We start from the raw sequence: 23,867 nt of genomic DNA on the forward strand, positions 1-23,867 counted from the left end.
TGGTGTCATTCTGGAAATTCATTTCAAGTGGATGCGTTTTGCAACCTCACCGGCTACAATTCGTAAATTGCAATATGTGTCGTAAAGTAATTAACTAAGAAGTTCATTAATCAATTTTGTTAATAAGTTGAATAGGTGTTTCGGTTCTCGTGCTACTAATGTCCGCCTCTTCGAATAACCCAGCTCATCAATGAGAATTGTGCCAATTGCCACAAGAGATTTTTAAAAATCCCCTAAACCTTAATTTCGAACACCCGGTATAGTGGATATACGGCGTTGCGCTGCTAAACTGGAGCTCGCGGGTTCAATCCGTCGCGGAATTCGATGGGAACAAATGGAAAACACTCGTGTACTTCTATTTAGGTGCACGTTAAAAAGCCCCAGGCGGGGAAATCTAAACCGGGTGCCTCATACTCATATCGTGGTTTTGCCACGTAAAACCCACAAATTTGTTTGAACTAAAAAAAAAAAAAGACAGGTGGCTGCGTTCTTCGTCTTTTCGCTAGGAGTGTAAACAAAATAAATTATTCTCGAGTCTGATTTCCGAGAACAACATGTTACGCTTATCCTATATTTCATACATAAACGTAATGCCATTCCCAAATGTCTGTCCGCTCAACTAAGCAGCTTGTATATTATAAACGGCTGCTTTCAGTTATTCGACGCACTATCATAACGACAATAATGAAACAATTAGAGAAACGGCATACCTCACATACACGTACAGATATGTGTAGATCTGCTGCGTTCGTTCAAGAAGATAAGTGTGGTACCACATGGGGCACCCAGTTTTAATGGGTTGCAAAGATGGTGAGACTGTCAAAAGAAAAAAAAAGTTTTCCTTGCCTGAATCAAGTTAGCAGATTTACAGGCTGCCCCAAAACGGGGCATTTATATTGAATGACAGCTTATTACACTTATTAGCAGGGCTTATCAGCAGCTTATTAGCCGGACTTATTAACACCCCTGCGTTATTTTTCTCAGGAACTGCGCCTCTGCGCAACAGCCACAACTCTCCGGCAGCACAATAATTCGGAATAACAGTCCGCACTTGCATCGGTCTCTCACCTTTGAGACTGCAATAGTGCGGTTATGCGTTACATTCGTACGGAAACGACTGTTCGGCGTCGTACAGCATATAAATAACACTTTCATATATATATATATAGTTTTAATTGCCTGCTATGAATAATATTTCTGCGAATGAGAGTTTTATGTGCAGTATTCACTAATACGTGTGTTTCGTATGCAAACGTGCACGGTCGGGAGTTCTCACTGTACCATTTGTACCATTCTCAATGTACCCTTTGATTTAATTACGTAGAAATACATCGGTCATTCTTCGCGCCACGCAGCTAATAAACCTGGTTTATTTCACTTTATTATTGTTTTCTTCGATCATTGTTCCTGATCAATATCCACCGACGAGAAGCGCGCGTAAAATGACACGCTATCACTAATAAAATTTTCGTACGTAGCTTCATGTTGCAGAGATGCCAGTTGCTTTTAGAAGACAGTGTTAAAAACAATGGTTCACATGACTGAAACTACCTTTGGTACCCGCCGTCAAGAGTCATGAGCGCACCAAAGCAACTAAAACATAAAAACAAATGTACTACACAGACGTTCTGCGAGAAAAACTGGGCGCCGCCAGCGTCCGCGTAGCGAACGCGCGCTCGCTAGCAGACGACGCGCTTGACAACGACAGCAAAACTGAAGACGCCGCGTTGTATAATCCATGCCTCAAATATATATGTTTGGCATGATGGTGTAAACATAAATTTGCAGTTGAAATAAAGCACTATTTTAAGAGCGTACTATGCGCAATCGGCCTCGGCGCCCGCAGCGAAAGTGCGTTGAATATGCCGCGGAGCGCGTCTCCGCCCCAATCCAGTTCGCTCGCAGCGCCCTCGTAAAATTTTTCTACACGCGGCGCCTCAGCGGGAGAGCGCCGTTTGGCCCACTCGACCATTATCTAGTACACTCTAGTACTGCCCAAGCAATTTACGGACAAATTTTTTGGAAGAAAAGGCGAGCATTAGAAACGGGGTAAATAGTGCAATAATTCCTTCTAAGCTGTCATTTTTGCTTTAAAATATTTCTGGCGCAGGTCTAAAACAGGCGTTTTCGACAGGAGATGGATGTGCATTCGACGCATTCTCTGTACCCTAAGTGCCGCCAAGACGAACGCTGCTGCTAATGGAGTCACCACTGAGGTCGGGCGCGTGCATGACGACCAACCAAGTTCGAATTATTCGGTGATGGCTAATTTCAAGTTCGAAATAACGAAAGTTTGGTCACGCAGAAATGTATGGGTGCCGGCCTAGGCCTTCGGTCGGGATCGAATTAACCAGAATCAAATTAACTTTGGAGGAAGTCTACTGAATATGCTTTTCCTTTTTATTCCATGTATGCAACACACCTGTTTGCTTTTGTTGTATGCCTTGTACGCAGGGGCTTTGGCTTCTTTCAAGCGAATTGTATCGCTTTTTGTCTAATCTTGCCTACGTCTGCACAATGTGAATAAAACTCTACCTGAATTGAATACGAAGAGTTGGCAAGCTATTAAAGGCAATAGATGAGTGACATCTTGCCGCAATGGCAGTCCATGCGCTGTGCACTAGGGCAATGAAGGTTTTTTCTAAAAAAGCTGGGGATGAGCATTTGGTTTACTCTTGGCTGTAACCAATATATTGTTTTTGAACAGTGAATGCGGCAAAAGACAGCCCAGTTCCAGCCCCGATACCTGGGAAGGGCCAGCAGAGGGGGCCGCTTCGCGGGTGCGCTCGGATGAGATGGCACTGGCACTGCTGGCACCCACATCATTGAAAGCCACCATGAAAACCTCGTAGGGAGTGAATGCCTGCAGGTCGTCCAGCACCACGCTGTTGGCATTGTGATCCTCGACAACGGTCCACTTGAAGTCGGGTTCATCTGTGTGAGAGGCGAACATGCAGTCTGTCCAGAAGGCCATCGCAAAGAAAGATCAGATGCCAAGGAGGGACATGAACCTCACCGAGAACTGAAATTCCGGAGACATGTGTAATGGTAACTTTTTTAGCAAGTCTGCGCATGCACGCGTGCTCGGTCTGACTACACTAAGGCACTTATGTCACTACGAAATTCTGTGGGTAGGTGTTTAACAGGCAATGCCTACTGTCATAACAAAAACTGTCATATTTACACCACCATTCTGTTTATGTCACTGGGACCGTAGCAGTTAAGTGAATTGGTGACTGCTCAATCTTTTCTGACACTTTTATAACTCAACCCCAAAAGCATCACTGATTAAATCAATGTTGTGTTTATGTCACCTTTGCTGCGTGCCATTCATTTCTCCACTGTTCGTAACATGCATTCTTACAAGCCAGCCCGAAACCAGCCTGTGTTGCAAAATACTGGCGAGCTCTTTGACTACTTATAACAAAATATTTTTCTACCTCTTATAACCATCATGCCAGCTGGATATTCTGAGGAGCTCTATACTCATGCTAAGCAACAGCAAAGTGGGAAAAGATGCTCTTGTGGGACGTGGGAACCCATAGATCTGGGGGCACACAGAAAAACTGCTCCCAATTTCCTGCTTCTGCAGTGACTGGCACTGCTAATATTGCCTGACAGTAAGTCCTCTTTGAGACTCTGCAATGAGTGTACAGCTAGCAGGTGCACTTGAAGCATGCGCAACAAACACATTCCAAAGTTCCCCCTTGGGCATGCATCTTATATCAAGCAAACAGCTGACGCACCCTTTGCCCGAAAGGAGACGTTGTAGCCCCGGGGAACGCCATACCAGTCAACCTGGGGCAGTGGCGTCCAGCGGACGCGCAAGGCATGAGCATTCACGGCCCGCACGGTGACGTTGCGTGGGGGATGTGCCGGCGGAGCCTGGATGGTCTGGAACCACTGGGAGGGCTCGCTTGGCGGGCTGGGCCCTACCACATTCGTGGCCATAAGGCGCAGCCGGTACTCCGTGAAAGGCACCAGTGGCGACACGTGCAACGTCCGCGCCCCGGGGGCACTCGTCTGCACACAAGATGCCACTTATCACAATGGTGGCAGCCGAATTCCACTTGGGGACTGCCACAGTGCATAGCTCTTGATCTGAACATCCGATAAAACACAGATTTCCCATCAGGCTCATTAAAAAGGGAGATATAATTGAATTATAGACTGCAATGTTTATCTGTTCTATGGTAAAATGAGCTCCTTATTAACTGAGAAATACGACCATCTGCTCCTGAAAACACACAGCACGCGATGAACGTGTTATACAATTTTCTAATTAAATTTTACTGTATTCACTTGGAGGACTGATCAAGGGGATTAAGAAAACAATTATAAACAACTATTCCTCCCCACCTCGACCCCTTAAGAAGCAATGTTGTACGTTGCTGCCTTGGATAGGCACTACCAAAAAGCATGGTGTCTGGTTCTCCACTGACAAGGGGGCACACCCTAAAATGGTGTGCACCCTTGTAGTTAATTGCTCAGTCATGTGGACTAGTGCTGACCTCATGGACCGGTATCCACTGCTCAGAGCGTCGCGTTTGGGCTTCCACAATCCAGCGTGTGATGGAGGTGTTGCCGTCAAAGCCCGGTGTGAACTGAAGCATCACCGAGAACGGCCCAATGTTGGACACAGCCAGGCGTCTTGGTGCTGTTGGCAACACTGAAATGCACAAGTCGACAACCTTCTGTCAGATTAAAGCAAATCAGAACTGTAAGAGCAAAATATTTAACCATAAAATATTAGTCAAACCTCGATATAACGAACCTCGATATAACGAAATTTGCGATGTAACGAACTATCTTTATTTCCCCCATCTTAGTTCTATTGAATAAACGAAACCTCTATATAACGAAATTCTCGATATAACGAAGTTTTTTGCTGCAAGTACAACTTCATTATATCGAGGTTTGACTGTACAGATAATTCATACTATTTTTGATAATACAATTACTTTTGATAATATAATTATTATTTGATAATTTGGCAATTCAAACTTGCATAACTTGAACTGATCCACAACTCAAACTTACTCTCTGGTCTCATCATAGCTACATGCATCTCAATGGGGCAAAGCCCTTGATAATTTGAATGCATGAGGACATGCAACAATTCAAACAAGATTCCTAAATTGCACCTGCCTCTTATCGCGGAAACTTGATGCTTTAGTGAAAATTTCCTATGCCATGCTGTATAATGCTCCGGCACATGCTGTTACAGGACTGCGTAAAGTACAGGATCACATCATCCTGCCAGAACAGCAAATGCCCTCTTGATATGGCTCATACGTTGCTTTGTAAGCTGTTGGCCTTGTTCTAGTGGCTCAAATCAAGACCTATTTAAAACTTGCCTTTCCAAATACGACTGAACCCGCAATAACGAAAGCCTGAGACAATAAAATTCTTGCCAGAACAAATATTTTCGTATCCCCTGCAAACGCCCATAAGTTTCAATGCATTTCATATCTCTCAAACATGAAATGTCACTAAACTGCAATCCCACATTAATAAATATTGCTGTAATGATAGTCTGTATATTACCTACCCGTGTAACACTAACAGAGTCGAAAAAGTGCTCAAATGCATTTTCTGCCCACTCAAATTCCATAATATACCACAACAGCAGGCTTTGGCAGGCGTCCTTTTTGGAATAGCAAAACAGTAAAGTGTAAAAAGTATTTGCAGGCACCGGAAATATGTGGCTGCCACTTAGTTCAACGATTGCCTCTTTCAAATGACACAGTCACAGTGCTATTGATTTTACTCACTATTTGCATGCGTAGTACGTGCATATTATGTGGCTTGCGTGTGTTGAAGTTGGCCTGTGGGGGGTAGAGATAGCAAAGTGCTGCGAAAAGAAAAAAGTCCATGCCCAACTGACGCGGCAATTTTTGTGGCGCTTGAGTTAGCAGCCGCTGCACGGGCTGCCACGTTTCAGCTGTAATTAAGAACTCCAGCGGTCGGCGCCCGAGGATTGGGCTTTACCATATGGAGCGCATACTCTCAGCTGATCACTTTTAGTGATACGATCACTTTTACTAGATTTTGCCACTCGGCACTGGACGTGCCAACGTCTACGGCGGATACGGGCAACAGCATTTTTGGCGCTGTGCCAAAACAGCGTGCTTAGCACTGCAGGAACACTGTTGCTTGTTGACGTCGACGCATCTGACGCTGAATAATGAAAGCTCTCGCAAAAGTGATCGTTCACCGTATGTGATCGGGAATACTGCTGCATGTTATTGCCGCCATCGCTGACTGATGCATAGTGCGCACTTCGTGCTGTCAGCAATGTAGTTCTGGATAGCATCAAGCAAGGCTCACCAAAGCAGGTAACAGAATTCTGACAGTAAACTATCGCTTTTTCGGCATATTTCCTGTCTGTGCTGTCTCATTTAGCAACAACAAAATTCTTGCCAAGACAAATTTTTTTCGCATTCCCTACCAATTTCGTTACTGCAGGGTCTGACAGATTGAGTTGGGCACTGCCCCATTTTGCAAAAACGGAAGCTGTCCTTACGCGATTGTAATAGATGCACTGGCAGAAAAAGAGAGACAGAGATGACACAAACACACAAAATATACACCTCAAGAACATTTCTGTGCTCTTATGTATTCAAGGTTTTTTTTATGGTATTGCATCTATCATAACTATGCACCGTGCCCAAGCCTCGGTACACTTACCTGGTGGGATGCCAGATTTGATGGATGCCTCAATGCTTGGGCCAGCCCCAACAACTGTCCAAGCAAAGACCTCGAAGGTGTACCACGTGACAGGGCGCAGGCCCCGCACGGTGGTCTCGGTCTCATCAGCCGTCAGGTTGCGCAATACTGCTGACCCAGGGTCATCTTTGATCCAGTACCTGAGGGTATAGCCTGCAAAGGGGGCAGGGAGGTCATTATTGTACACCTGATTTTTTAAAATTTGGTAGTTTCACCCAAAAGACGAAACATTGACAGTGCTAGCAAAGTTTAGAGTTAATCTTGGACTCCTTGGACACCATTCTAACTAAACGCGGGTGCGACATAGTGGTCGCTCCTCACCACATCAGCGTTGTGATGAGCACAATGTTTACAATGGCGTTTCAGGCATCCCACCTCGGTGTGCATGAGATGACACCGACGAGAAAATGTCGGTGTAAGTAAGTGCCTGGTTCCACGACAGCAATTATTTTTGCTCAACATTAGTCCTCCCCAGTAAAGTATAGAGGGTGTCATGTTTATAGTCACAAAAGTAAATCTATGAAAAAATGGGCCCCAACGAAGATCCCATTCTTCAAAACGAGATGTTTTAACTTCTGTACAGGAGCCTTGTTGACAATGAAAGCCAATGGTGAAGAACTTACGATTAAGTAATGCCAAATGTCACAGGCGTTGCACATATATGCTCGGGGGAGAAATGCCTACACTTGTGTTTAGAGTGTGTGCAGTCATCTGAATAATCAGAAACTGTAGGTGCCAACACAAAAGAGCTTTTTTTTTTTTTTTTTTTTTTGTAATGATGACACAGGTACACCAGAGTCATACAAGTACATTCTGGAGTTTTACGTGCCAAAACCACGATATAATTATGAGGCCCGCCATAGTGGTGGACTCCGGATTATTTGTGACCACCTGGGGTTCAGTGTACTCAATGCAGGGTACACAGGCGTTTTTGCATTTTGCCCCCATCGAAGTGCAGCCGCCATTGCCAGGATTTGATCCCATACCCCTTGGGCTTAGCAGTGCAATGCCAAAGCAACTACACCACCACGGCGGTTTGCCAGAGCAATACTTGTGGTCAGTGCGAGCAGCATGCTCTGTGGTTGCATAACCGCAAACCTTAATGGCTTTATGTTAGCTCGAATATTTATTTAACCTCTTTTCATAATTGCTAGCTTTGTTGATATCTGCATGTTTACTAGGCGATATGTTTACAAGAAAAGGCATTGGTTCCTGGTTTGTTCCCTGGACCAAGACAAATTTTTCTTCAACTGTGCACAATGCAAAATATTAAAGTATGAACAAAGGCACATAAAAAAGTATGATTTCCCCGATCCACATAAGTGTCCACCACAGACCCTCTACAAACGCATCTCCACCACTTTTGTGAAGCGGCGCCAGCCTTTGATGAGCCTCACCATTTCTCGATATACCACTCATATTACTTATGCCTCTGAAAAATCTTGTCCCTGTCAAGCCAAATCAATAGAGTGCATACTATACTAGCCCGATAAACATAAGGCCAGCAACGAGCAGGCAGCCCTTGTTACAAGTAAAATAGGCAAGATAACATTCATGCCTTTAGGCATAAGTCACCGTAAGCACACTTTGCAACATTGTGAACTTTTGCCAAGGTGCTGGTATTTAAAAAAAGCAATCATAAATAACATTACGGCAGCTCATGCACCAAAAGCTATTCCAATAACATATATGTTAAAAGACAAACTGCAGATCAATGCCTCATCACATAGAACACTGACCCAGCAAATTCCCATTGGAGTCCTCGGGGGGTGTCCACAGCACACGTACTGAGACGTCCAGAATGTTGTCGAACTTGAGCGACTTCACTGGCCCAGGCACTGCAAAAAGAAAAAAAAAAAAAAAAACATTGGAAGCGCCAGAAGCTATGGAATCAGGAACATGTCTTGGCAACTATGATTTACTGTCACTATTGGTGGCGATTGCAGTCCATGAAAGGTCCATGCGCCGCAATTTCACTATCTATGGTCTACGTGCACTACATTTAGCCGATTCCGTGCTTGTACGGTCAGAAAAATTCCCATTGGAGTTTGGCGTGCGGTAAGCAACTACAGCTGAAGCAGTCAGCCAATGCATTACGTTCAATGGTGGCAGGGTGCAGGTTTCATATTTAAACCAGAATTAGTTATTAAACGGGTACGCATTAACAAGGTTTTACTGTACTGGAGAAAGTGAAGGCCAAGTGAATTTCACCCAGGACATCAGTGCTGATCCACAAGTTTGATGCCCATATTTCAAAGAACTGTTTCTTGTATTTGAGCAATTATGATGCAGTAAAGGTATTGAAACTTGCTAGGTTAAGTTTTTGCTTCCTTCAGAATGCAATAAAGCCCTTCTTCATCGACCAAGAGGGAGAGAGAGAAAGCATTTTAATGAAACGCAGAGATTCTTGGTGGTGTGTATACAGTCGCCTACATGCTACTCAGCACGAGGAAAGGAAAGAGAGATTGCAAGGCCGTGAGAGAATGACAAAGGATGGTAGAAAAGAAATAGGTGTGAAAAAAAGATGTGCTTGATATTTACACATAAAATGATGTTTGGTGTGCTACATTCAAGTAAAGGTGAAGTTTGGTCATTCCGTGTACAAAATCCTAAAGCCTGTAAAGCAAGCCAATATCCAGAAAATAAGCAAACAACAAGCTTATGGGCCTGCCACTGCCTGAAAGTACAAGGCACGGGACCTAATCGCTTCTCAGCATCAGTGGTGCCCGACTAACTTTGTCCATTTGGTTTTCATAAAATAGTTATTTCATTTCTATAGGCTGGGCATTCCAACAGAATATGTTCTACTTTCTATAGCACCACAATTGTCACAGTAGGGATTGGTAGATTTACTCACTAACAATTCAGTAGATCAGAATGGATACGTGTCAAAATCTGTGACACTGCGGCAAGCTAGTGGGGGAATTTCAGGGTTGTGACACCACTTTTGATTTTTAGTGGCTTACCAAGCTTCCTTGCATGGTAAGCGTGGTGGCCACCTCCTACTGCAAAAGTGTAATTAAACTTAATGCTTTTCTTTATTGTCCTTTTAAAGCAATGCAAAGAGCATGGCAACATGTAAAAGTGCGGCTCCTTTTACACTCTTACAAACGCTGCCAACGTAATTACCTTATAAAAAGCCCTTCATCCAAAATCAAACCAAATGAAATCAAACTTTATTACCTCCAGAATACTCTTGCAAAGGCGAGGGCTCGAAAAAAAAAAAAGAAGTGGACATACCCACTTGAGAAGCTTCGAGCCCCTGTTTACATGATATCTAGTGTAAATATGACCTAATTTAAGCATTACATCACATAACCTCGCAATAATTTATATTATACAACAGTCTTATGCAATGTTCAGTGTTACACCACAAACAGCAAGGAATAATTCTGAAAAACACAGTACATGATAGTAGTATACAGAATAACAGCATCATCCTTGTGTTACAAAAATACGATTGAGCATTCTGTTACTCATGCTTTCTTGCTTAATGCCATTGCAAGATGACCTGCAGCGCGCAATTCATATAACATGCCTTGCCTTCTGCCTAAGCAAGGCCAACAGTACACAGCCAAAGATGGCGCAGAGCCACTCGGAAAAGTGTGTCAATGAGGTTGCCTCACCGTCCTGCTTGGTTGTGACCAGCACTGGCTTGCTGCGTGGTCCATTGCCAGGACTGGTGAAGCACAGCACGGTTACATTGTACATGTGGTACTTGCGCAGACCCGTGATGACTGCCGTGTGCTCTGTGGTTGGTGAGCCCACATTTGGCGCCACCAGAGCAGTGGCGTCCGGCGGTGACAAGCCCACCTCGCGGCCCCTCAGCCACGCCTCGACGCGGTAGCCCTGGTTGATGCCGTTCACACGCTGGGGGTCCGGGGGAAGCCACCGAACTCGCACAGCCGTGGAGTTGAGCGCATCTGCTCGGACAGCACTGGGTGCTGCTTGGGGCACTGCACGAGACGGGACACTCATTGTAGACTTAAAGGGACTGACAACTGATGTTTAGGGAGCCAGTTTTTTTATGGCGCAACGAAAAGCTCGCCCTCGGTAGTGTTTACACCTGCAGCGGTTACTTCCAAACGCGCATGGATATTTTGTGAGCAGAATTTTTCGATCTGAGCAGCCTGTAAAAAAGAGTCCTCCCTCCTCCAGCAACACTGAGAAGCGAGATCGATGCCGATAGCCCGCGTCGCAATTTGTGAAAGCCGCCCATCGTCCTGCTATCACAGGAGTGAGGGCAACTGTGGTTACCACCTATATTTTGACCTTTTCAACCAATTTCGAAAATAAAAAGCTGGCACAATGAGTTTGCATTGTTGTGCAGACCTTTCTTATATTTATGCAGCGTTTTTCCCCAAATACATTCGTACGTCATGGCTGGCTGGACCCCGGCGTTGCAATTCTGTCGATAGATGAGCCAAGGCATCTCATCGATAACGAATGTGAAGGCAGCACCACTTTCTACTCACTACAAACGAAGGCTTATCTGCACATTGAAAGTTAGAAAAAGCTCATAATAGAAAAAAGTGTACTGCATTTCAAAACTAATAAAAAAACAGGAACCGTCTGCTCTAGTTGGTGACGTGATAGGTCACTTATGCGTCTTCATATTACTGCTGCGTGGGGCACCAAAGGTCATTTCTCGCGACATTTAATTAAGAATTAAAAACATAAATCCAAGTTTAACGAGAAAAACAGGGCTCATTTTAGCCAATACGACAGGCAATCTTACCATCAGCGGGGTTATCTAAATTCATGTTCTGAGCAGTTGTCTATCCCTTTAAGCCTCTTCAGGTGGACGATTGGTTAGCTCATAAACGAAGTTCCACAAGTTCTCTTCTCTTCATTCACTTGAAACAAAACAACAGCAACATCATATTCGCTAAAAATGTCCCGAGACTACCACCAGTTTCAAGAAGGATTCTGAAAATGCTCTATGAATACAGTTAAAGGGCAACTCCGGCGATTTTTCGATGACAACGGATGTCGATGAAATTCGCTGGGTCTGTTCCTCTGAATACCTCCGTCATGTCCTAAAAAAAGCAGGCTTGAGAGTTGCACACATTTTTTACAAATGAATTTAATCTATTGCCTCGATCACCCTACCTTACCCCCTCCTCAGTTATAGGCCACATTGTGTATGACGTCAGGAATGGTCCACGCGCAGAGCATGCCGGGATCATGCAGACGACAGCGACGAGAGCGTGCAGGAGTCGACGATCGTGAGCTAGCGCTTGGCGTGAGATGTTGCTGTCGCGAGAAGTTGCATTCCCTGTGGACGGGCAAGTGATGCGGGGTGGCAAGCGGTGTTGCGTTGTTGGCTGCACGAACTTCAGCCCTCGCCATCCGCAAACACAGTTTGAGCTGATCCCGATCGCGTTCAGCCGAGGTTAAGCCTATCACAGTGGCCGAGTTCGTGCGTCTGCTGCTGGCAGACCAGGCCCACTGATATGAAGCTAATTAAGCTATTAGGACGAGGAAAGCTGCTTCTGTAATTCAGTTTTGACCATACGGATTTGAAATAAACCATTCCTCATTTCGGACAGTGCACACGCAAAAAGCTAGAAGCGACAACACGATGCGCAATCAGCATCCGTATACGTTGCCGTTCTCTAATGCGGCCGGTCGCACTCGCCGGCGCTTCCCTAAATGAGCCGTTTATAAAAAAAAAAATATGACGTGGCCGGCGCTACCTCATAGGTCAGCACTTGGGCGCAAAGAAGTCGCTTATTTTCTTTTGCACAGTCCGCTTGCCCGCGATCATGTCTGCCTCAATTGCAGTCAACGTCATGTTGCCGCTGTACACCGATGACAGTGTCGTCAGTGCTCGCGTCAACTCCGAGCTCGTTGGCTGTGTAGGAGCTGGCTCTTCGTTCTCGGTGTCGGTGTCTCCGTAACTTGACGAATGATTTCGTCATCGGTCAACTCCGCACATAGCTCGAGGTCTTTGTCAGCGTCGGCGAAGCCCTCAAAGGTTATCCCGGCTGGAATCGACACGCCGGCAGCGCGCAGATCGTCGAAGGCAACGTCCGCAGATGGCAGTTCGTCACTTCGTCAGTTCGTCCACGGAGGGCAGTTCGCGGATGGCAGTTCGTTCAAAGGCGCGGACAAAGACGAAGGAGCAGTCAGTGCCATCGCTGTAAACGGCGAATCCGCTCGACGAAAAGCGCAGCAGGAAACAGCTAGGAACTCGGTGGATGCTGAAGGTCGGGAAACATGATCACTGAAGATAGCGCGCAGCAGCAAACGATCAACCGCAGACACGACCGCAGAGCTGGCAGAGCTGACAAAACAACACGTGAACGAACACAGTGAGGTTTGGCTTGGCTAAGCTACGGCTGGCAACAGATTGACACGTGCGGTTTCGAGGTTACGGCAGCCGTGGCGCGGTGCGGCGGTGCTGCTGGCCACACCTGCGATGCGAGTATGGTGGGTTCAAGGATATGAAAACAACCAAAATGGCGGCGGCGTTGGTGACTTTGGGTCGGCGGTTAACAGTAAAAAGTCCGGGAAATCGGATGGCGAAGGCTATAAGCGTCCGGAATTTCGGACTTTTTAATACATTGACTCTATGGGGAACTTGACGGTGCCACAGATGAGTCCGGGAAATCAGGCACGTCCGGAATTTCGGGCGTCCGGGAAATCGGACGTCGACTGTACGCAGATCCATGGGTGTATTATTACCTATTGTTATGCTGACTCATTATTTAGCTTACGAGGTGCACTGTTTGTCTCGTATCCCAAATGGGCAGCAAGCGGAGGCCCCTTCGATAGAGCATGTGTAAACAATTACCGTCTCGTTCAGCTGCCAACGATGTCATACTTCATGGCATCTGCGTTTCCGCGAGAAAACTATACATTCTCTAAATGAGCGTTCAAACGCGCAATGTCCCAATCTATGTCTACTTTACGGAGCACTAATTGTGTGCATGAAGAGAATACGAAGAATGATAAGCAGGCTGCACAACGCTTCCCTACTACGGTCTCCCGCTCGCTGTTTCCGAAGGTGTGTGGTAGCACGTATCAGCGCGACCCAGAGTGATGTAACGGTGCTTACATGCACAAAATATACGTGTTTTGATATGTTCTGACATTAATTGATGTCACCGATGAGCGGCTATCTCAAGCGAACGACGTACGAGTGGTCGCTGTACCTGCCGATGTAAACAAATGCACCGGTCGGTGCTTTGGACTGTCAGCGACGTTCTTGTGGGATACAAATGCGGAAAGTCGTGCTCCACATCTTATAGTGAGCATGCGAAGCGGTTCCCTGAGAGGGGTAAAACACCTAAAATAGCAAGCAGCACGTATATCAGTGGTTAGGGCTACCCTTGGTCTTCATGTCGCAGCGCGATATGTTGCGCATGGGTGCTGGCTCTAGTGGTGGAGGACGGCGATTCGTGGCTATTGAATTCTTCTAAATCGTAACTGTCACTGTTTAACAGATCCGAATAGGTGGTGCAGCTTACATACAATGTCACCCGAAGGTCCGGCGCGGTCACGAATAAGCTGAGCGTCTGCTCTTCGCCGGTTTCGTTCACCCCGCGGGCGAGACCGGCATGCGTTGCGCGCCTTCCCCGCCGGGGATACATTCATGACGTCACACGCACAGGTTCGCTCGGCTGCTTGCTCCGGTTTCGGTTTCGTTTTTGCGCTTTTTTGCTTATTTAAAATTATTTTCGACTTTGCGGAACAATTCTCCTATCAGGTGCGTCGCAGGAGGGTCTCGGGAACCTAAATATTTTATTAGCTCGACATGGTCAAAAAATCGCCGGAGTTGCCCTTTAAGCATCCTTTAGCTTAAAAATTTAACAATTTTTTCAGTTTTAAGTAGCGCCCAGCACCTTTCTTGTCCTGTTGTTCTTTTTCCCTCCTCAAGTAATTCCTTTTCCTACAAGCACTGGAAATGGTACAAGTGTTTAAAGGGTTCCGCATCAAACTTCAGCACTGCAAACAGACTTCAATAATGTCATGCGGAAAGCTGCCTCACCTCCTTCGAGTGTGCGCACCAGAATGCTGGGAGAGAAGATGCCCAGCCCCTTCTCGTTATACGCGGCGACTTCGATGGCGTAGTTCTGCCACACGATGAGATCTTCGAGGAGGGTACGCGTCGTGGTCACATTCTGCATGGACCAGGCACTGGAGGAGTAGCCAGCCAGCCGAAAGCGGACGACATATCCCAGCAGACGACCGTTGCGCTCACCCTCAAGCGGGGGCTGCCACTGAAGCATCACGGACGTGGCAGACCGTGGAGCGCCCACCACATTCTGCGGTGGACCCCCGGGGGGCTCTGGGGGCACGGACACGGGCTCTGTGGGGCCACCAGGACTGCCCTCGCCCACACCGTTCACGGCACTGACTCGGAACTGGTAGCTCACCTGCAACCCAACCTGGCTGTCAGCACTTTCCTTCACTCAGCAACTCATAGTCAACAACATATCAAGAGTGTTCAGCAAATCACTTGTCACCTCTAGACAAGTGATGCAGTCCAGTGTTTCAGACAGAGACAATTTTTTTCACTTTAATTTCGCACCTGCTCTAACCCCAACAAGTTTCTCCTATGTGTCGGAAGCAAAAAGTGGTAAAAAAAAAAAACGGACACAGAACGAGAAAAAACACAGGACGCTGCGCTGACTACGAACTGAAAGGTTTATTGCTCTGGATGTGGCTTATGACCCTTGGAAGGGGAAAGGAAAATGAAGAAAAACATAAGGGACGAAGACTGCACTGCAAAGGTAAGCTACTGTAACGCATCGCTCTTGTTACAGTGATTCGATCGAGTTACAGCTACTGCCTAAGCAGCAAATTGGAAAAGAAATTGAGAAATAACTATAGTTTCACAGATTGCAAGTATACGCAGATCACATGACCCTATAGACAGGTTTCCTCCAGTCCACATTTCTGATGCAAGCAGGATTCGTACAGAACATTCGATTCAAAAGTCAAGGTCAATTCAAGAATTTTGAGGATGTCGAAGGCTGAAATTCAAGGAGAGGGAAACAAACCTTATTCATACTTACTATGAAAAATAGTAAAATCTCCTTCTTAAGCTGTAATTTCTTGCAGCTAAGCATCTGCTGAGTTGTACACCTGCCTCAAAGCAGAGATTTCCATTGTAATGATGAATATCGCCTTCCAGCATCATGGTTAGCACTGTCCAGCTTCAGCCAAAGATACTCGTGTTAAAGCCAAATGATGAGAAACTTATTTTCCGCCAAGCATTTCTAGGGCCTAGTCAAAAATGTAGCCATGATGGCTGCAGTGTGAACCAATTGGCAAAACAACAAAGATAGTGGTACGGCTCGGTCGCTTCATCTGGCTTTGACTAGCTCCACAATGGCAATGGCAATTTAAACAAGCCTGTTCTTGGATGTGGATTGCATTACTTAGCAACACTACAAAGAAAATATCTAGGATCGTTTCCCAATTGGCAGTGTCCATGTCAGACCCCGATGCAGAATTTGTTGCTTTTAAGGTTCAAAAGTCGCTCACCACACCAGTTTCAAGGAATTCAAGGGTTTTCCAGGATTTCGAGGAGGTGTACAGTGCAGTTCCCTTTAATGATACATCAAAAAGAATGAGAAATTCGATCGTTACAACCAATTATCACTATATCTGGACAGCCATAAAAAAAAACTGCAGAACATAACTTTGTAGCTCTGAACCCAAATTTGCCACTTGCGCTATAGTATACGTAGACGTAAAAAGTAGGCTGTGAAAAATAAAATGTTTATTTATACCTCTAAATAGCGTTGAAACAGTCAGAAATAGTTAGAAATCTGCATTTGCTTTCGTGGCAATCCTTTAAGCATGCATGAAATCATTGAGCGACTTGATCGACGACAGCACATTTTGCGTGAACAATGGGGCTGGGGTCAAAGACGGGCCACTGTTAATCTCGTCATCACTGTCGCAGCTGTCATCGCCTCTGTGGCACAACGCCGCCTTCTGCCGCAATAACAATCATCTCGTCGGAGATCTTTTCACAGGACGAGGCAGCACTATCAGCACTCAGAAACTCCTCCGTCGAAGCACCACAAGTTTCATCTTCAGTAGCGAAGTGTTTCAAGAGCTCAGTAATGTCAGTGGCTTTCACTATGTTGGTTTCAGACTTCTTTGAGTCTTGCAAAATTTGCAGCTTCATCTAACGCAGCACAGCTTTACGCTTTGTCGGTGCCATCTTCGACAAACTGGGCTGTCCGCTGCTTTGGGGCTGCTTCCTTGGCGCTTTCCCGTGCTCGCTGAAAGAGAGATTGCAGAAAGAGCGGGTGCCACCACGCCACTTCGCTTCTATTTTCTCTCTCTCCTCTGGACACATATGGAGCATGATCGCAGGCGACATGGACGCGAAGCAGCTGGCACCATCTTGTGGCGCACTGCACCAACTCACAATGTTCTCCATCACTTTCGCAATCAGGTGCACGGGTGGGATGCACTCTGTGGCACTGGCGGCAGATGTGAAATTGTGTAGGCATACTTTGTGCCCCGTCTCGGCATCGTTCGTTTAAGGGGAACTTAGCTCTGCAAATGTCACAATCACTCTGCATGCAAAAGTCCGTCCAGAAGGCAAAATTTTTATTGTTCTATCCAACATGAGGTCATAACATATCATTATAAATGTTTTTTGAACAGCGGAGTTAAGCTTTTCGTTTCCCCGCGTAGCATTCGCAAAAACTCGCCTAGCGATGACGTCACTGCGCACAGCTGCGCCTCGCCTCACCTTGCAACAACCAATCGATAGCCAGTCAATAGCTAATCGATAATCGATCAATAATCAATAAATTCCAGAAAATGCTGAGGATGACTTGGTAGTGCTAGCCTAGCCCAAATACGTGGCCAATACCTTGCGATAGCCAATCGATAGGTAATCGATAATCGATCAATAATCAATTAATTCCGGAAAAGCATACACCATAAGGCCAGGACCAGCTAGGTGCCGATCAGCTCCGCTGTTTCTTTAGTCTTGCGCCACTAGTGCAAGCTACGCTAATTTCTTTTCTCATAGCGCTAGTACATAAGTTGATACATTTAGTCTACTCATTGCTATAACCGATATATCGTTATAAGTGGACTGATCTGCAAGAACCCTCGATACAAGGCTTTAATACACACAACTTATAATTGCACTAAGTTCTCGCAATGGTTACTTACAGAGGGCTTCAGCTGTGACACTAGGATCGAGGTCACCTCCGCAGAGATGTTAGAAAGGGCTGTTGTCCAAGGAGCCAGGGAATCAACAGTCACTGCAACCGAATCACATGAATCAGATGAAGACAGCCATCAAGTGAAAACTTCAGGCGTGTGGTACAGCATGATCTCGCCTGCAAGCGAGCCTACACAGCAAGTTGCTAACTAGCACAAACCATTTGTTGAACGACACACACTGCAAGCATACATTCTATGGAGACGAGCAGAGCCAAAGCATTAACAGCATACTTATGTTCCCACGACACAAACAACTGCTTCGTAGGTATACACCAGGGCCCAAGCAATACAGCAATTTTTGCATTTTCTTGCACAACACATGGAGTGTCATTCCACAGCAATTTTAAACAATCACACTTTAAAGAAATACATACGTGCACAATACTTGCAAACCACGCAACGAACAAAACATGTCATGATGTGCGAGAGAAAGCAAATAAAGCAACAAAGAGTTTGTGACCACGAAGCGATGCAAGGCGAGTTCTGGCAATGGAGAAGCAATCGCGTTCGGTGCCCCAAGGCCGTGCTTGCGCATCGGCGAATTTGCTTGCGCTGCGCACTTCCGCGTTTGTGACCACGAAGCGATGCAAAGCGAGTTCTCGGAAATGTGTAACTTGAGCTGTATTAGTAAATTAGGCTTATACACTAGCAAAAAAATAAGAACCCTCTTACCATGGAGGAAGCTCAATAAGCCAGAAAAGGCAAAAAAACAAGAACAGTGGTGACGCCGTACTGAAGTTGTCACACCAGCTTGCTGTGATATCACGGATTGTGACAGCGTCTAATCGGGTCTAATTACTACAGACTCGTGTAAGGGCCGCACCCCCAACTTGGCAGCCCAAAATTTGGAGGAAAAAAAAATTCCAACGGCGAAGCAATTGCATTCGGTGACCCGAGGCCGCGCTCGCGCATCGGTGAATTTGCTTGCGCTGCGTACTTCTGCGTGCCCAAGCAATACAGCAATTTTTGTGTTTTCTTGCACAACACATGGAGTGTCATCCCACAGCAATTTTTAACAATCACACTTTAAAGAAATACAAACGTGCACAATGCTTGCAAACCACGCAGCAAACAAAACATGTCATGATGGGCGAGAGAAAGAAAATAAAGCAACAAAAAGTTTGTGACCACGAAGAGATGCAAGGTGAGTTTCTGGCAAATGTGTAACTTTAAAAGGAAAAAAAAAAAAAAAACAGGTGCATGAATCAGAGAGAGTGTTCATGCTAGCAAGGTTCATAATAAAGCAACAAATATACTCAGAAAGAATACAAATGAGAGCAGTAAAAGCAGTTCAGCAGATTAGCGAGCAACAAAAGCTGCTAGCACCGTACTCACGCCAAAACATGTCTTCTGTTGAGGCAGCAAATGTGAAAAAGGGACAGGAAAGAAGGAAGAAGAAGAAAAAAGAAACCAATTAGTCGCAGTTTCTCACCTCTAAGTGAGCAGTAATGAATTTACGAGGCGCACCAAATGCCTGACGACTAATAAAGCAATTTTTCCATGACACTAAACTGTGTAGCAATATTTCCGTGACAGTAAACTGTGTATTCTTCTACTTAGATCTCAGATTCACAAAAAGTGGCTTTCTGCCTCGAAGCAAGTAAGAACAATATTCAAATTGTTAATGGAAACAATTTTACTGACTTTGAGTCAAAGTAAAGTTTGTGTGCATATCCAATAAAAACTCTCTAATCAATGGTGGGCTGAATAGAGGGCTGACTTCGGCACCTGATACCGCCCTTGATTATCTTGCATAAAGACTAAAGAGGAATCGTTATGCCTAAGCAGTTATTTTTTGCGAGTGTCTGCATGTGTCCAAGATTAACCGGATAGCGCTGCCTTCCCTTAAGCATGCGCAGTTAAGTTTTGTGTCTCCCTTCTTTTCCACTGCTGTGAAACATTTCAGCTGACAGTCTACATTTGTGTTAACCCTCTCAATGTACTTGGTGTCCATGTCAGCATGCGTGCCCGCATTTTCATACTACGAATCTCTACCAACTTGCTCAACTTTCAGTTGTTCTATGAAACTAATGACATGGAGTGCAAAATTCCTGGACCATCGTCGTGAGATATAAGTCTTAGTGCAAATTGCCAGCGGAGCTGCTACTGCACCAAATGAGGACCTGGTTAGATTGCGTCACACTGATCAAGCCGACTAGCGAGGATACCCATAACAAGAGTTGTCAGCAAATCTGGATATAAAACTCCCAGTAACAAGTTTTTTTTTACCAGGAACAGTGCTGGATCGGCTGAGGCCTAAAGTGGCCAAGGAATTGCATGAAACCACGACTAAGTACTATGGTGAGATAACCCACCTACAGAATCAACTGACACTGACAGTGGAATGCCAAGTCATTGCTTCAGATCACTGCCCCAAACCAAGTACCAAAGAATCCATTTTTCTAGCAGTGTGCAAACATTAGATTCGATTCGAGATACATTTGTACTATTCGAATAGTCGAGCCCCGAAAAATTGATGTCAGTTCTTCAAGTCAGCTTCATCGCAGTACCGCGGTGTTATGCTGCGAAGCATACAGACTGTATTGCGGTGAAGCTTATTTATCCGTGCAGTGAAGCATGTCAAAACTAAAGAGGAGGCATTGCCACAGGGCACGTTTTGGCGCTTATGGTTACCACAACACTGCCATCTCAATGTAGCCAGACTGTGCTGCCTCTTCATACATCTGGACAACAGTTGCCAGGTGGAAACTTGCATGTCTGCTACTAATCTGGCTACGTGCCTAAAAATACGGCTTCGAAACGACACATTTGACCAAGTAACAAGCTTGGCAATGTTTTTATACCCTCATTCTCAAGTAGTCGAGTACCACCAGGATGCTTCAATCGCAAACTGGATCAAAAACCTGGCTTTGGAAGAAGCAAGGAAAATTTAAACACCAAGGAACCCAGATATGTCCTCAACAACGAAATCTTCAGGAGAGGCTCCTTCATGTCAACACTGTAGAAAGACTTAAATAAGCTCATCAACCAGCAGCAATTTTCCCTGCCACCAGTAGAGGTTTAAAGATATGTGCATGATGAAATTTTGGGCCAAGAAGAATATCCATGTAAATGGTGGTGTAGCATGGTGCCCACTGTTGGCTTGGCTTGTGGAGAGATTCCTGCCGATACCAGACACTAGTGTGTCCAATGAGTAGCTCTTTTCACTATCTGACGAAATTGAGACATGCAGGATGCTGTTGCTGCTCCTGAACATGTTCAGCAGCTATCCTTCCTTCATGGCAACATTAAATAACTGTGGTTATGATAATTTCAAGCAAAAGTGTTGTACTAGAGAATTTTGCTGACCACAAAGCATAACTTTCCTGTAGGTTACTTGCTGTGCAATAAATTTTTGCAATACCAATAGTATTCGTATGCGAAAAGTGTCACAGTTTCGCCTAAAAGGGAAAGCATCGACTGCGATAGAAAATTAGTAGAGAGCTATACGAAATAAGGATACTAGTTTTATCAGCCGTATAAACTTGTAACTAAATTAACAAGCACGGTGTCACGTGCGCACAGGTAAACATTAACACACCTCGCTCGATGACCGCGGAAACTCGCTGTCAAAATGCTGGAGTAAGAAGGCGCGGCAGCAGCAGCGAGCAAATTGACCTACATGCTCTCTCTCGCTTCCACGCGAACTAAACGTCGAAAGCACAACGCATACGAAGCTACCAGCACTGGTTGCACTTTGTCCACATGGCAGAACGCTTTAAAGATACGGCACCCGCGGGCCATGCCATAAGCAGCAGCCACCAGGGTAGAACGCTCTCATCGGGGTAGAATGCGAGTGCTCTCATCAAAGATGACAGTCCCAGCATCATTCGACCTCAATTGTGTGGTAGTACAGAAGACTTCCATTAATTCAACTCCGGTTAACTTGATTTTTCGGCTAATTCAATCTCGACCAAAGGTCCGAGTCGGTGCTCATGCATTTCTATGGGCCCAAACGTTCACTATTTCGATCCTAAAATTGGCCTTCATTGAATAATTAAACTTGACCAGTCAGCGTGCACATGCCTGACCCCTATGGTGGTGACCCCAATAGTGACACCTTTAGTGTCAGAGTATGCCTCAGCAGAGCTTAGGGAGCAGTGAATGTATTGGACACATGTCAAAAAAAAAAATTTTTTTTGATCTCCCCTTGAAAACAGTTATTTTTTGGATGCCCTAGGAGGATTTTCAAGCAATAACAGTAGCTCACAATGTCCGATTACAGTATTTACCCGATCTTAAAACACTGTTATCTTTTTTTTCATAGAAAATGGGCTGGAAATTAGCTGCGTGGAGCGAACACGAAACAAAAATTCCCTTCATGAAGTTCGGTAAGCTTCACCACATAACCCGAATGTATAGCAGCGAAGCTGACTTAGGAAACCGACTACTATTGGCAACTTATGTTAGACACTTGCCCATTTTTCTTGCTAAAATTGGGTGCACGTTAGATTTCTACTCTGTTTAGGTGCTTTAATGTCATTACTGCGTTAGTTTTCTACTTCAGACACATAGAATGTGGGCGTGCGCTTGGTTCAGGGGCATGCTATAATAGGGCAAATGGTTCCAAATGAATCAGCTGTGTTCTGGCGTTTTTTTTTTTTTCTGCATCTTTTTAAATTCAACCCACCTGATAATTCGATAAATTTCGCTGGTCCCATCAGGGTCGAATTAACGGAAGTATACTGTAGTAACTACCACTTTAAAATGCTTCCACATCTGCACAGATGTGTTTCAGATCACGTGTTTCTCATTCAAAATACATGGCAACATTGGTCAGGAAGGACATTTCTCTTTGCCATGTAGAGAGGAGTGTCTCCCAATCCCCTCCGAAAGGGCAAGGTACCTTCGCTGCAGCATTCCAAGTGGGAAGGATCCCAGGAGTGGCACACTGCACACAACCGTCATTTTGGTTTGTGCTTCATCACTTGACAATCACATGGAGCCTCATTGGGATTCACACACAGTCCTACGCAGCATACAACTCAATCTGACATTTCTCGGCTCTCACATCCCTTGCTGTGAACAGTAATGAGTGCACCGAAATGCTACAGAATAACAACAGAAATTCTACAGTGCAACTGAATGAGTAGTGCATGATGTTCCTAACTGCGAACAATGCTTGATGGTCACCATAATTGGAAGGCTGTGGCATTACTACATCTCCCAGTGGGCAAATACAACTGTACTGACCAGTAGGCAGGGCACGCATTTGCAGCACGTAGTGGGTGATGGGGCTGTGGCCATCAAAGGCAGGTGACCAGGTCACGTTCACCGTCTTGGGCATAGTGTCCGTCACTGACGCCTTCACATGGCCTGGCGGGTGAGGCAGCTCTGCGAGACATCACACAGTAGTCACAACACTCACAATTTACTGGCACATGCAGCAAATGATTCACAGCAAAGTACAGCCTTTCTCTTTTTGTACGGCGGCAGCGCTACTGACACAAAGGATAGATAGAAGCATAAACAGGACTTGCACTGTCCTGTTTTTACTTCCTTCTGTTTTCTGCTGCCTTCCGTACAATGAATGTTCATTAATTCACCGTTTTATATTCTGATGCTTTCTCCCTCGCTTATGCCTTTGTTTTATAACAGATCAGCATTGGTAACTCTGTTTCTTTTTTTTTTTTTTTGACCGAAATGCTACAGAATAACAACTGTACCAGCCCACAGCGCTATAAAATAAAACCTCGTTAATTCGGAAAAACAAATAATTCGGACTCGTCCTCTGGTCCCGGCAGGCTTATGCAACATTTAGTGGCCTCAAACGCTTGCTAATTAGAACTTATGTGGCCACACACCTGTTAATTCGGACAAACCTCGGAGCACAGCAAGCGCGTAGCACTGCAAAGGTGCAACGTTAAAGAGCAACAGCTGCAGTAGCGTTGAATCGAAACGAAGAAGTGGGGCCCGCATCAACATTC

The 23,867-nt window shown here is 45.3% G+C and overlaps 1 protein-coding gene across 7 annotated transcripts in view; it reads right to left on the reverse strand.

Annotated features, from left to right (window-relative positions):
• LOC119452746 (protein sidekick) overlaps window positions 1-23,867 on the reverse strand; it is an 83,641-nt gene that overhangs the window by 29,696 nt on the left and 30,078 nt on the right. For 4 of the 7 annotated variants that reach the window (XM_049667340.1, XM_049667338.1, XM_049667339.1 and 1 more), the window contains exons 8-17: window positions 23,134-23,274; window positions 19,276-19,290; window positions 17,887-17,978; window positions 14,726-15,113; window positions 10,356-10,685; window positions 8,469-8,567; window positions 6,691-6,882; window positions 4,512-4,669; window positions 3,747-4,023; window positions 2,747-2,934 (exon numbers count right to left, since the gene is read on the reverse strand). In XM_049667340.1, the coding sequence (XP_049523297.1) occupies window positions 2,747-2,934; window positions 3,747-4,023; window positions 4,512-4,669; window positions 6,691-6,882; window positions 8,469-8,567; window positions 10,356-10,685; window positions 14,726-15,113; window positions 17,887-17,978; window positions 19,276-19,290; window positions 23,134-23,274 (1,880 nt within the window). The remainder of the gene's footprint in view (window positions 1-2,746; window positions 2,935-3,746; window positions 4,024-4,511; window positions 4,670-6,690; window positions 6,883-8,468; window positions 8,568-10,355; window positions 10,686-14,725; window positions 15,114-17,886; window positions 17,979-19,275; window positions 19,291-23,133; window positions 23,275-23,867) is intronic. The other 3 variants (XM_049667343.1, XM_049667337.1, XM_049667342.1) reach the window with 3 other exon arrangements.

This window comes from Dermacentor silvarum, chromosome 5 (genome assembly GCF_013339745.2).
Source record: "Dermacentor silvarum isolate Dsil-2018 chromosome 5, BIME_Dsil_1.4, whole genome shotgun sequence".
Taxonomy (NCBI): Eukaryota; Metazoa; Arthropoda; class Arachnida; order Ixodida; family Ixodidae; genus Dermacentor; species Dermacentor silvarum.